This window comes from Electrona antarctica, assembly GCF_951216825.1.
Source record: "Electrona antarctica genome assembly, chromosome: 21".
Classification (NCBI taxonomy): Eukaryota; Metazoa; Chordata; class Actinopteri; order Myctophiformes; family Myctophidae; genus Electrona; species Electrona antarctica.
The window spans coordinates 1,913,995-1,928,544 of NC_136802.1; the positions used below are offsets into that span (position 1 = coordinate 1,913,995).

At 46.1% G+C, this 14,550-nt stretch overlaps 1 protein-coding gene across 1 annotated transcript in view; it reads left to right on the forward strand.

Moving 5' to 3' along the window:
• LOC306913789 (low-density lipoprotein receptor-related protein 1-like) overlaps positions 1–14,550 on the forward strand; it is a gene marked incomplete at its 3' end in the record, with an annotated part of 277,756 nt that overhangs the window by 200,619 nt on the left and 62,587 nt on the right. The window contains exons 31-40 of the mRNA XM_079490601.1: positions 341–490; positions 2,014–2,154; positions 2,415–2,540; positions 6,375–6,506; positions 7,401–7,535; positions 11,101–11,230; positions 11,875–12,001; positions 12,808–12,959; positions 13,480–13,604; positions 14,100–14,311. Of these exons, the coding sequence (XP_079346727.1) occupies positions 341–490; positions 2,014–2,154; positions 2,415–2,540; positions 6,375–6,506; positions 7,401–7,535; positions 11,101–11,230; positions 11,875–12,001; positions 12,808–12,959; positions 13,480–13,604; positions 14,100–14,311 (1,430 nt within the window). The remainder of the gene's footprint in view (positions 1–340; positions 491–2,013; positions 2,155–2,414; positions 2,541–6,374; positions 6,507–7,400; positions 7,536–11,100; positions 11,231–11,874; positions 12,002–12,807; positions 12,960–13,479; positions 13,605–14,099; positions 14,312–14,550) is intronic.

Sequence of the window (14,550 nt, forward strand, 5' to 3'; positions counted from 1 at the left end):
TCTGTCTGTCTGTCTGTCTGTCTGTCTGTCTGTCTGTGATAGCCGCCTCAATGCTTTTCCAATGGAAGTCTCTTGATTTGACCAAACATTTGTGTTCTGCCCATCAAACAAAAATGTTTGGTCAAACCGTGTGACTCCCATTGGAAGAGCATTGGTGCGGCCATCAAACACAGACAGAACGTGGAACATGCGTTCTGCATGTGTGTATGAGGCCTCTGCGTGTATGCACGGAATTGCAATTCCGTCCTATTTCACCGTATTTCTGTGAGATGAGGTTGGGGGGCGGCGGTCACTCATTAACACGTCCTCTCTCTCTCTCTCTCTCTCCGTGCGGCCGCAGGTCTGTCCATCGACTTCGCGGCGGAGCAGCTGTACTGGGTCAGCTCGGGGAACGGAACCATCAGCCGCTGTGGTCTGGACGGGACGGGCCTGGAGGTCCTGGAGGGGGTCAAGGGGAAACTGACCAAAGCCACGGCCCTGGCTATCATGGGTACTGTAGTCCTCTATAACCCTGGCTATCATGGGTACTGTAGTTCTCTATGGTCTATCATGGGTACTGTAGTTCTCTATGGTCTATCATGGGTACTGTAGTTCTCTATGGTCTATCATGGGTACTGTAGTTCTCTATGGTCTATCATGGGTACTGTAGTTCTCTATGGTCTATCATGGGTACTGTAGCTCTCTCTATGGTCTATCATGGGTACTGTAGTTCTCTATGGTCTATCATGGGTACAGTAGTTCTCTATGGTCTATCATGGGTACTGTAGTTCTCTATAACCATGTCTATCATGGCTACTGTAGTTCTCTATGGGCTATCATGGGTACTGTAGTTCTCTTCTATAACCCTGCCTAGCATGGGTACTGTAGTTATCTACAACCCTGGCTACCATGGGTACTGTAGTTCTCTATAATCCTGGCTACCATGGGTACTGTAGTTCTCTATAATCATGGCTACCATGGGTACTGTAGTCCTCTATAACCCTGGCTACCATGGGTACTGTAGTTCTCTATAACCCTGGCTATCATGGGTACTGTAGTTCTCTATAACCCTGGCTATCATGGGTACTGTAGTTCTCTATAACCCTGGCTATCATGGGTACTGGAGTTCTCTTCTATAACCCTGGCTATCATGAGTACTGTAGTTCTCTCTATGGTCTATCATGAGTACTGTAGTTCTCTTCTATAACCCTGGCTATCATGGGTACTGTAGTTCTCTATAACCCTGGCTATCATGGGTACTGTAGTTCTCTATAACCCTGGCTATCATGGGTACTGTAGTTCTCTATAACCCTGGCTATCATGGGTACTGTAGTTCTCTTCTATAACCCTGGCTATCATGGGTACTGTAGTTCTCTATAACCCTGGCTATCATGGGTACTGTAGTTCTCTATAACCCTGGCTACCATGGGTACTGTAGTTCTCTATAACCCTGGCTATCATGGGTACTGTAGTTCTCTTCTATAACCCTGGCTATCATGGGTACTGTAGTTCTCTATAACCCTGGCTATCATGGGTACTGTAGTCCTCTATAACCCTGGCTATCATGGGTACTGTAGTTCTCTATAACCCTGGCTATCATGGGTACTGTAGTTCTCTATAATCCTGGCTATCATGGGTACTGTAGTTCTCTATAACCCTGGCTATCATGGGTACTGTAGTTCTCTATAACCCTGGCTATCATGGGTACTGTAGTTCTCTATAACCCTGGCTATCATGGGTACTGTAGTTCTCTTATACAACCCTGGCTATCATGGGTACTGTAGTTCTCTTATACAACCCTGGCTACCATGGGTACTGTAGTTCTCTATAACCCTGGCTATCATGGGTACTGTAGTTCTCTATAACCCTGGCTATCATGGGTACTGTAGTTCTCTATAACCCTGGCTATCATGGGTCCTGTAAAGTTGTTTGTAATTATGCTTTAATGACTGAAATAAAACTATTCATTCTGTAGGAGACATGCCGACCAGATCGTAATGTAACAATAACATGTCTCTCTACTGCCCCATGTAGGAGACAAGCTGTGGTGGGCCGACCAGGGCGCCGACCAGATCGGAACGTGCGACAAGTCGGACGGAGGCAACTGGAAGGTGTTGAGGAACAGCACGTCTCCCATGATGCACCTGAAGGTCTACAACGAGACCGTGCAGACCGGTACGTACTACCCCCCCCATAAATAAATGAATGTTATATGTAATATAATCATGTTATAATGATGTCAACGGCCTGGGCCATGGCTCAGCAGTCCAGGCACCTTGGCTGGTAATCCAGTCTGGCAGTGTGCTGGCAGACGGCCTTCACTGTATGTCATCTCTCTCCCCATGTCCTGTCAGCCTAACTGTCTATCCCTCTATAAAACATATAAAATAAAGGCGAAAGCCACAAACCAACATGTCTAATGATGTCCTCTCCAGGCTCCAACCTGTGCAGCGTCAACAACGGAGACTGCTCCCAGCTGTGTCTGCCCACCTCGCCAACCACCAGAGCCTGCATGTGTACGGCAGGGTACAGCCTGAAGAGCGGACAGCAGTCCTGTGAAGGTAGGGACCTACCTACCTGTCTGTCTGTCTGTCTGTCTGTCTGTCTGTCTGTCTGTCTGTCTGTCTGTCTGAGGCTGCGCAGTGGGCAGCAGTCCTGTAAGGCAGGGGTTCTCAACCCGTGGGTCGCGACCCCTCTGGGGGTCCCCAAATTATTTTCAAATTATTATTTTTTTGCTGCAACTGAATGGATGGAAAATGGAAATGAAGAGTTTACATATAGTACACATATACACCTTCCCTAATGATTATCTGGTTTCAGTATTTAATTATGGTGTATTGTCTCTATTATTAAGGTTATTGTAGCAGTCAATTTATATAGGGGGCCGGGAGGGGCCGGGGCGGGGGTCCAGAGACACTGCCAAAGCATCTCCGGCCAAAAACGTTGAGAACCCCTGCTGTGGATGGATGGATGGATGGATGGAGGGATGGATGGATGGAGGGATGGATGGATGGATGGATGGATGGAGGGATGGATGGAGGGATGGCTGGAGGTATGGATGGATGGAGGGATGGATGGATGGATGGAGGGATGGATGGAGGGATGGAGGGATGGATGGATGGATGGATGGAGGGATGGATGGATGGATGGAGGGATGGATGGATGGATGGAGGGATGGATGGATGGAGGGATGGATGGATGGATGGATGGATGGATGGATGGAGGGATGGATGGATGGATGGATGGATGGATGGATGGATGGATGGATGGATGGAGGGAGGGAGGGAGGGAGGGAGGGAGGGAGGGAGGGAGGGAGGGGTGGAGGGAGGGGTGGAGGGAGGGAGGGAGGGAGGGAGGGATGGATGGGTAACACTCATGTGTGGACCGTGTTCTTTCTAGAGCTCTGTGTGGGAGTGTTTTATTAATACCCCCCCCCCCCCCCCCCCCCCCTGCTCTCGTTGGATTTCATGTTGGACCGCCCGCTGTGTCTTCCTATCGGGCGAAACCTGAACGCAACGAAAAATTAAGTCCTATTTAGTGCCGCACCATCCGGCTTCTCCTCAGACATATCCATAAGTGTATAAGCTCTGTATCTGGCTTAATTGCGGGAGGATGTGGGATTTTGCGGGACCCGGTGGTTGTATCCTGAGCAGCGCCTGCTCCTGTCAGCAGGTCAGGCTTTCCTGCACTCTAGCGCCCAGCAGAGCCGAGTGACAGTGAGTTCATGGGGCCAGTCCAATGGCGGCTCTCCTACAAATAGGGACAAGTCCTGGACCGGAAGTAGGCATTAATGCATTGGACCCAGGCGGCAACAGCCCAGCTTTAATGATCTTAAATCCCTTTATTTTAGATTGTTTTGTAGTAATCGTAATACATACACATTACAGAGACTTTAGTTGTTACTGTATAATGCTTTTAAACAGTTGGCATGTTGCAACACATCTCCAGGCTCCATGAACAGCGCTCGGTTTCTCCCCCCTCAATATCCTCTGGCACCCACAGGGAAGCCTGCAGGTGTTCAAACAGCGCCTGTGCTCGCAGCGTTCCCGCTGGGCCTCGCGGGGAGTACTCCACGCTCCCTCCCGATGCAGGGCTCTACTCTGATCCAATTTGAATCGTCAACTTATTGAAATTCATTGACGTGCTAATTAGCAGGACCATAGATAGCACAATGTAAAAGTGAAATCTGTTGATTAAACACCCCGAATGCCCGGGGTTATTTAATCCATTAAATCATAGCGCCCAGCGATTTAAGGAGTAAGAAGAAGATGTATATATGGACGTATGTATGTATGGACGTATGTATGTATGGGCGTATGTATGTATGGACGTATGTATGTATGGACGTATGTATGTATGGACGTATGTATGTATGGACGTATGTATGTATGGACGTATGTATGTATGGACGTATGTATGTATGTATGGACGTATGTATGTATGTATGGACGTATGTATGTATGGGCGTATGTATGTATGGACGTATGTATAATGTATGGACGTATGTATGTATGGACGTATGTATGTATGGACGTATGTATGTATGTATGGACGTATGTATGTATGGACGTATGTATGTATGGACGTATGTATGTATGTATGGACGTATGTATGGACGTATGTATGTATGGACGTATGTATGTATGGACGTATGTATGTATGGACGTATGTATGTATGGACGTATGTATGTATGGACGTACGTATGTATGTATGGATGTATGTATGTATGTATGGACGTATGTATAATGTATGGACGTATGTATGTATGTATGGACGTATGTATGTATGGACGTATGTATGTATGGACGTATGTATGTATGTATGGACGTATGTATGTATGTATGGACGTATGTATGTATGGACGTATGTATGTATGGACGTATGTATGTATGGACGTATGTATGTATGGACGTATGTATGTATGTATGTATGTATTGACGTATGTATGTATGGACGTATGTATGTATGGACGTATGTATGTATGGACGTATGTATGTATGGACGTATGGACGTATGTATGTATGTATGGACGTATGTATGTATGGACGTATGTATGTATGGACGTATGTATGTATGGACGTATGTATGGACGTATGTATGTATGGACGTATGTATGTATGTATGGACGTATGTATGTATGGACGTATGTATGTATGGACGTATGTATGTATGGACGTATGTATGTATGTATGGACGTATGTATGTATGGACGTATGTATGTATGGACGTATGTATGTATGTATGGACGTATGTATGTATGGACGTATGTATGTATGTATGTATGGACGTATGTATGTATGTATGGACGTATGTATGTATGGACGTATGTATGTATGGACGTATGTATGTATGTATGTATGGACGTATGTATGTATGTATGGACGTATGTATGTATGTATGGACGTATGTATGTATGGACGTATGTATGTATGTATGGACGTATGTATGTATGGACGTATGTATGTATGGACGTATGTATGTATGGACGTATGTATGTATGTATGGACGTATGTATGTATGTATGTATGTATGGGCGTATGTATGTATGGACGTATGTATGTATGGACGTATGTATGGACGTATGTATGTATCTATGTATGGACGTATGTATGTATGTATGGACGTATGTATGTATGTATGTATGTATGGACGTATGTATGTATGGACGTATGTATGTATGTATGTATGTATGTATGGACGTATGTATGTATGTATGGACGTATGGACGTATGTATGTATGTATGTATGTATGTATGTATGGACGTATGTATGTATGTATGGACGTATGTATGTATGGACGTATGTATGTATGTATGTATGTATGTATGGACGTATGTATGTATGTATGGACGTATGTATGTATGTATGGACGTATGTATGTATGTATGTATGTATGTATGTATGTATGTATGTATGTATGGACGTATGTATGTATGTATGGACGTATGTATGGACGTATGTATGTATGTATGTATGGACGTATGTATGTATGTATGGACGTATGTATGTATGTATGTATGTATGTATGTATGTATGTATGTATGGACGTATGTATGTATGTATGTATGTATGTATGTATGTATGTATGTATGTATGTATGGACGTATGTATGGACGTATGTATGTATGTATGTATGTATGGACGTATGTATGGACGTATGTATGTATGTATGTATGGACGTATGTATAATGTATGTAGGTATGTCTATGTGTTAGTCTGTCTATGTATATGTGAGTCATGTATCAGTTTGTGCAAAAATGAAAAATAAAATGATTGAAAGAAAGGATCGAGGGGTTAGCGCCCCTCAAAAATCGAATGAAATTAATAAAAAGCATGTCTGTCTGTCTGTCTGTCTGTCTGTCTGTCTGTCTGTCTGTCTGTCTGTCTCCTCCAGGCGTGGGGTCGTTCCTCCTCTACTCTGTTCATGAGGGTATCCGCGGCATCCCCCTGGACCCCAACGACAAGTCTGACGCCCTGGTGCCGGTGTCGGGCACCTCCCTGGCCGTGGGCATCGACTTCCACGCCGGTGAGTAGCCTAATGAGGCCGCGACGACACCTTCTGTCACAGCACCTCGACACTGTCGGGCAGAACCTAAACTCCATATATTAACTGTATAGTGTTTTTGTCGTTAATTTTACACCTACTCGATCATACTACAGCGTCACAAGTGACGTCACAAGTTGCAGATCTGCAAGCTTGAGCTTGTAGATCTGCAACTTTCAGCACGCGAACAACCGGCGTAACAACTAAGTCAAAGTCAAAGTCGTACGATTAGTCACAGACGTCACCGCAGTGAAATTTGTTCTCCACATTTGACCCATCTCTTGGAACGGTGAGCTGCAGCCGTGCCGCGCTCGGGAATCATTAGTTGAAACCAATCCAACCCGTTGATGCTGAGTGTCAAGCAGGGAGGCATTGGGTCCCATTTGTACAGTCTTTGGTATGACCCGGCCGGGGATCGAACCCCCGACCTCCCAGTTTCAGGGCGGACACTCTAACCACAAGGCCACTGTCTGGTCGACTAATACTGTTAAATGTTTTGGAAAATAGCATGAGATGCCAAAACTGTAGGGGAAAACAAGTGAGGCGAGATCCAAGTCCAATAACACGGAAGTCAGCGGTGACATCATGTGATCTCCTGTTTCTGCGTATGACTGACTCAATACACCATGATTGGCAGCAAATTATTTAAGATACACAGACGACGCACCTGTATTACACCTCTAACGTGTCCCTGTCTGTCTGTCCCCTCCTGTCCCCACTAGACAACGACATGGGTCTGGCTCTATAACCCTATAACTTGTCCCTGTCTGTCCCCCTGTCCCTGTCCCCACTAGACAACGACACCATCTACTGGGTGGACATGGGTCTGACCCTAACCCTCTAACGTGTCCATGTCTGTCCCCCTGTCCCCACTAGACAACGACACCATCTACTGGGTGGACATGGGTCTGTCCACCATCAGTCGGGCCAAGAGGGACCAGACCTGGAGGGAGGACGTGGTGACCAACGGCATCGGCAGGGTGGAGGGCATCGCCGTCGACTGGATAGCAGGTGAACTACATCCTGGACTTGACTTGTAGTTCTACTGGATAGCAGGTGAACTACATCCTGGACTTGGACTTGACCTGTAGTTATACTGGATAGCAGGTGAACTACATCCTGGACTTGCCTTGTAGTTCTACTGGATAGCAGGTGAACTACATCCTAGACTTGACTTGTAGTTCTACTGGATAGCAGGTGAACTACATCATGTACTTGACTTGTAGTTCTACTGGATAGCAGGTGAACTACATCCTAGACTTGACTTGTAGTTATACTGGATAGCAGGTGAACTACATCTTAGACTTGACTTGTAGTTCTACTGGATAGCAGGTGAACTACATCCTATACTTGACTTGTAGTTCTACTGGACAGCAGGTGAACTACATCCTAGACTTGACTTGTAGTTCTACTGGATAGCAGGTGACTACATCCTGGACTTGACTTGTAGTTCTACTGGATAGCATCTGACTACATCCTGGACTTGACTTGTAGTTCTACTGGACAGCATCTGACTACATCCTGGACTTGACTTGTAGTTCTACTGGATAGCAGGTGACTACATCCTGGACTTGACTTGTAGTTCTACTGGACAGCATCTGACTACATCCTGGACTTGACTTGTAGTTCTACTGGATAGCAGGTGAACTACATCCTGGACTTGACTTGTAGTTCTACTGGACAGCAGGTGAACTACATCCTGGACTTGACTTGTAGTTCTACTGGACGACATCTGACTACATCCTGGACTTGACTTGTAGTTCTACTGGATAGCAGGTGAACTACATCCTGGACTTGACTTGTAGTTCTACTGGATAGCAGGTGAACTACATCCTGGACTTGACTTGTAGTTCTACTGGATAGCCGGTTTCAGAGTGCAAAACCCGATCGCAACCAAACATAAAAGTGACTTGTCTTTTAGTTCTACTGGATCTCTCTTCTCCACTAGTCACTACTGTCAATCCCTGACATTTTAATCTAGTTTTTCTTTTGTTTAGTCTTTCGTTTTATTCATCATAACTTAGTTTTTATTTAGTTCACTGAAAAATGATAGTCAACGAAAATAGTTTTGCAACTGTATTACATAATTACATTGACAATTTCGTCTAAACACTAGACTAAAATGTTATAGGAAGGGACTAGTGGACAAGAGATCCAGTATAAGTCATTTTACACTTGGTTTGTATGCTGAAAATAGCCGATCTACAACACGTTGACTGTAAAACAGTCATTACGACGGCATGAAGGCCTGCCAAAATACATTTTAGTCTACTAAATCAACTGTAGATTTAGTCGACTAAAATCTTATGATATTTAGTCGACTAAAACTAGACCAACACTAAGACATTCCAGGTGACTAAAACGTGACTGAAACTAAATGAAAACTATTCAATAGACTATGACTAAAACAAAAACATCTACTGGACGGACCAGGGCTAAATCTATTATCTCTCCTCTCGTTTCACAGGGAACATCTACTGGACGGACCAGGGCTAAATCTATTATCTCTCCTCTCGTTTCACAGGGAACATCTACTGGACGGACCAGGGCTAAATCTATTATCTCTCCTCTCGTTTCACAGGGAACATCTACTGGACGGACAAGGGCTAAATCTATTATCTCTCCTCTCGTTTCACAGGGAACATCTACTGGACGGACCAGGGCTAAATCTTCTCTCTCTCGTTTCACAGGGAACATCTACTGGACGGACCAGGGCTAAATCTATTCTCTCTCCTCTTGTTTCACAGGGAACATCTACTGGACGGACCAGGGCTAAATCTATTCTCTCTCCTCTTGTTTCACAGGGAACATCTACTGGACGGACCAGGGCTAAATCTTCTCTCTCTCGTTTCACAGGGAACATCTACTGGACGGACCAGGGCTAAATCTTCTCTCTCTCGTTTCACAGGGAACATCTACTGGAAGGACCAGGGCTAAATCTTCTCTCTCTCGTTTCACAGGGAACATCTACTGGACGGACCAGGGCTAAATCTATTCTCTCTCGTTTCACAGGGAACATCTACTGGACGGACCAGGGCTAAATCTATTCTCTCTCGTTTCACAGGGAACATCTACTGGACGGACCAGGGCTAAATCTATTCTCTCTCCTCTCGTTTCACAGGGAACATCTACTGGACGGACCAGGGCTAAATCTATTCTCTCTCCTCTCGTTTCACAGGGAACATCTACTGGACGGACCAGGGCTAAATCTATTCTCTCTCCTCTCGTTTCACAGGGAACATCTACTGGACGGACCAGGGCTAAATCTATTCTCTCTCCTCTCGTTTCACAGGGAACATCTACTGGACGGACCAGGGCTAAATCTATTCTCTCTCCTCTCGTTTCACAGGGAACATCTACTGGACGGACCAGGGCTAAATCTATTCTCTCTCGTTTCACAGGGAACATCTACTGGACGGACCAGGGCTAAATCTATTCTCTCTCCTCTCGTTTCACAGGGAACATCTACTGGACGGACCAGGGCTAAATCTTCTCTCTCTCGTTTCACAGGGAACATCTACTGGAAGGACCAGGGCTAAATCTATTCTCTCTCTCGTTTCACAGGGAACATCTACTGGACGGACCAGGGCTAAATCTATTCTCTCTCTCGTTTCACAGGGAACATCTACTGGACGAACCAGGGCTAAATCTATTCTCTCTCTCGTTTCACAGGGAACATCTACTGGACGGACCAGGGCTAAATCTATTCTCTCTCTCGTTTCACAGGGAACATCTACTGGACGGACCAGGGCTAAATCTATTCTCTCTCTCTCGTTTCACAGGGAACATCTACTGGACGGACCAGGGCTAAATCTATTCTCTCTCGTTTCACAGGGAACATCTACTGGACGGACCAGGGCTAAATCTTCTCTCTCTCGTTTCACAGGGAACATCTACTGGACGGACCAGGGCTAAATCTTCTCTCTCTCGTTTCACAGGGAACATCTACTGGACGGACCAGGGCTAAATCTATTCTCTCTCTCGTTTCACAGGGAACATCTACTGGACGGACCAGGGCTAAATCTATTCTCTCTCTCTCGTTTCACAGGGAACATCTACTGGACGGACCAGGGCTAAATCTATTCTCTCTCGTTTCACAGGGAACATCTACTGGACGGACCAGGGCTAAATCTTCTCTCTCTCGTTTCACAGGGAACATCTACTGGACGGACCAGGGCTAAATCTTCTCTCTCTCGTTTCACAGGGAACATCTACTGGACGGACCAGGGCTAAATCTTCTCTCTCTCGTTTCACAGGGAACATCTACTGGACGGACCAGGGCTAACTCTTCTCTCTCTCGTTTCACAGGGAACATCTACTGGACGGACCAGGGCTAAATCTATTCTCTCTCGTTTCACAGGGAACATCTACTGGACGGACCAGGGCTAAATCTATTCTCTCTCGTTTCACAGGGAACATCTACTGGACGGACCAGGGCTAAATCTATTCTCTCTCTCTCGTTTCACAGGGAACATCTACTGGACGGACCAGGGCTAAATCTTCTCTCTCTCGTTTCACAGGGAACATCTACTGGACGGACCAGGGCTAAATCTATTCTCTCTCTCTCGTTTCACAGGGAACATCTACTGGACGGACCAGGGCTTCGACGTGATCGAGGTGGCGCGTCTCAACGGGTCCTTCCGCTACGTGGTCATCTCTCAGGGTCTGGACAAGCCGCGGGCCATCACCGTCCACCCGGAGAAAGGGTACGGAGGAGAGGAGGGCAGCCCGTCTGTCACGTGCCGAAAACAGCCGACCTATCGGCTCACAGCGCGTTGCGTCGTCCGTGGATCGCTGGGAGCTTTCCCAACGATGGGAGCTCTCCCAACACACCAGATGTGTTGAGACCACCTAGAGAGAGATGTGTTTATTTCATACAATTCTTTAGCATCAATTTAAATAAACGGCTGTTTTTGTCGCGAGTACATTCCACCCAGAACCGGAATATGTTACTTGTCGATAAATGTGACGTAGTATATTTTTTAAATAAGGTTGATTTTTTTCACTGCCAATAGAATACAACATGCATGAATGAAAAGCATCACCAAATGAATGGTTTGATGTTAAATCTAACATCTTTTTAGGATATTGTTTTTTGTTTTGGGAGACCCTGTGAGGTGTGTGTGTGTGTGTGTGTGTGTGTGTGTGTGTGTGTGTGTGTGTGTGTGTGTGTGTGTGTGTGTGTGTGTGTGTGTGTGTGTGTGTGTGTGTGTGTGTGTGTGTGTGTGTGTGTGTGTGTGTGTGTGTGTGTGTGTGTGTGTGTGTGTGTGTGTGTGTGTGTGTGTGTGCAGGTATCTGTTCTGGACAGATTGCGGTCAGTAGGTTATAATGTGTGTGTGTGCGCGTGCAGGTACCTGTTCTGGACAGAGTGGGGTCAGTACCCTCGCATCGAGCGCTCTCGTCTGGACGGAACCGGGAGAGCCGTCCTGGTCAACGGCAGCATCAGCTGGCCTAACGGCATCTCCATAGACTACCAGGTACTGTCCACCCATCTGTCCACCCATATGTCCACCAATCTGTCCACCAATCTGTCCATTTTGTCAAGGTATAGCTCCCTGTTTAGTTTACAACATTTCAAGTTGCAATTTAATATTTTACAAATGTGTTTTGTTTAAAGCAATTCTGTAATTGTGTGTGGTCACTTTAAGAGCAGAGTGTATCAGTAGTCATGTGACTAGCAGAATGTCATGTGATCACCTGTAACCAGGAAGTACGTTGTGTTTAGCACATGGCTGAGCACAGATAAGCTGTGTGTTTTGTCTATGATATCTAGCCATTTATATTGAGGACAGCTACACTCACACTACTCCAACCAGCCTCAAACTACTTGAGCATTTTACCGGGTGCACGGTCGGGTAAATAACTTTACAGAGAAATCTCTAAAAGATAAAACCAGCACTCACAGAACTCACGTTTTAAGGCACTTTTAATGTATTTAAATGTTGGCATGGTACGCAGCAGAGCAGCCGCCACGATCGCGTTTCGGCGTTCAAGCCTTCATTAGCGTTGTCTCAGACAAGAACACTGATGACATCAGCGGAGAACACTGCTGTCACCAAATTCGGAGCGCAGTCATTGGTTAGCGAAATACAAGGTTCCCTCCCACTCCGATGCCACTTTTCCTGGCTTGTTTGCCCAGACTTTTGTTTTTCCTTTTGAGAACAAAACGTTCCCCAGGTTGACTAACCACCAGGTGATATTACTGTCCACTCATGTTGTATGTCCAAGGTGTACTGGTGTCAGTGTACTGGTGTGATGTATGTGTATATATTTGTACCTGTAGGAGAGCATGCTGTACTGGTGCGACGCGCGGACGGACAAGATCGAGCGCATCAACCTGGAGACGGGCGAGAACAGGGAGGTGGTTCTGAACACCAACAACATGGACATGTTCTCTGTGAGCGTGTTCGAGAACTACCTCTACTGGTCAGACAGGTAATTACAACAACACAGAGCTACCTCTACTGGTCAGACAGGTAATTACAACAACATGGACATGTTTTCTGTGAGCGTGTTCGAGAGCTACCTCTACTGGTCAGACAGGTAATTACAACAACATGGACATGTTCTCTGTGAGCGTGTCCGAGAGCTACATCTACTGGTCAGACAGGTAATTACAACAACACAGAGCTACCTCTACTGATGCAGTGACACGTCAGACATTCGGGGGGCATACATTAGTCCAACGTACCAGTATTCTGACATACGAGTATAGAATATAGAAGCCACTGAATGCTATCTTATTCAAAGATCGACACCAGTTTCACAGCTAAAGTATAAATCTGTCTTTATTTCCGCCACAAGACGATTAATTGCTATCTGCGTGTGTGTGTGTGTGTGTGTGTGTGTGTGTGTGTGTGTGTGTGTGTGTGTGTGTGTGTGTGTGTGTGTGTGTGTGTGCGTGTGTGTGTGTGCGTGTGCGTGTGCGTGCGTGTGTACGTGCCCTGCGTCCTAGGACCCATGCCAACGGCTCCATCAAGCGGGGCAGTAAGGACAACGCCACAGACTCGGTGTCTCTGAGGACGGGCATCGGAGTGCAGCTCAAAGACATCAAGGTGTTCAACCGCGCCAGACAGCAAGGTACCGTTAACCATTTACTGATCCAGACAGCAAGGTACCGTTAACCATTCACTGATCCAGACAGCAAGGTACCGTTAACCATTTACTGATCCAGACAGCAAGGTACCGTTAACCATTTACTGATCCAGACAGCAAGGTACCGTTAACCATTTACTGATCCAGACAGCAAGGTACCGTTAACCATTTACTGATCCAGACAGCAAGGTACCGTTAACCATTTACTGATCCAGACAGCAAGGTACCGTTAACCATTTACTGATCCAGACAGCAAGGTACCGTTAACCATTTACTGATCCAGACAGCAAGGTACCGTTAACCATGTACTGATCCAGCAATGTCTAGTTTTTAGCTGTTGACGAAATTGTCAATACATTAAGTCTTAGTTTTAGTCATCAGTTTTCGTCAGTGAAAAAAGGTAGTGGATGGACATTTTTCGTCTTAGTTTTAGTCGACAAAAACACCACTGGTCCACATTGTGTTCTTCTCTCCCGTCAGGGACCAACGTGTGCAAGGACAACAACGGCGGCTGCCAGCAGCTGTGTCTGTTCCGCGGCGGCGTGGCGCGCACGTGCGCGTGCGCGCACGGCATGCTGGCGGAGGACGGCGCCAGTTGCCACGACTACGACGGCTACCTGCTCTACTCGGAACGCACCATCCTGAAGAGCGTGCACCTGTCGGACGAGAACAACCTCAACGCTCCCATCAAGGTACCACACAAGAGTTCCATTGTCCATGTTGACCATGTTGACCTGGGAACCATTCTACAAAATTAATGTCTTCTAAATCCTGACAGTTTTCTGAACAACCTCATGTTTCTATGTCAGTCAAACCTTTTCATGTCAAGGACCCCCAAGATCATATGTAATTGGCCGGCGACCCCCAACTGAAAATATGTTGTTCCAGGGACCCCCAGAAGCAAAGATTTGAGTTAAAAAATGTGGCTAAG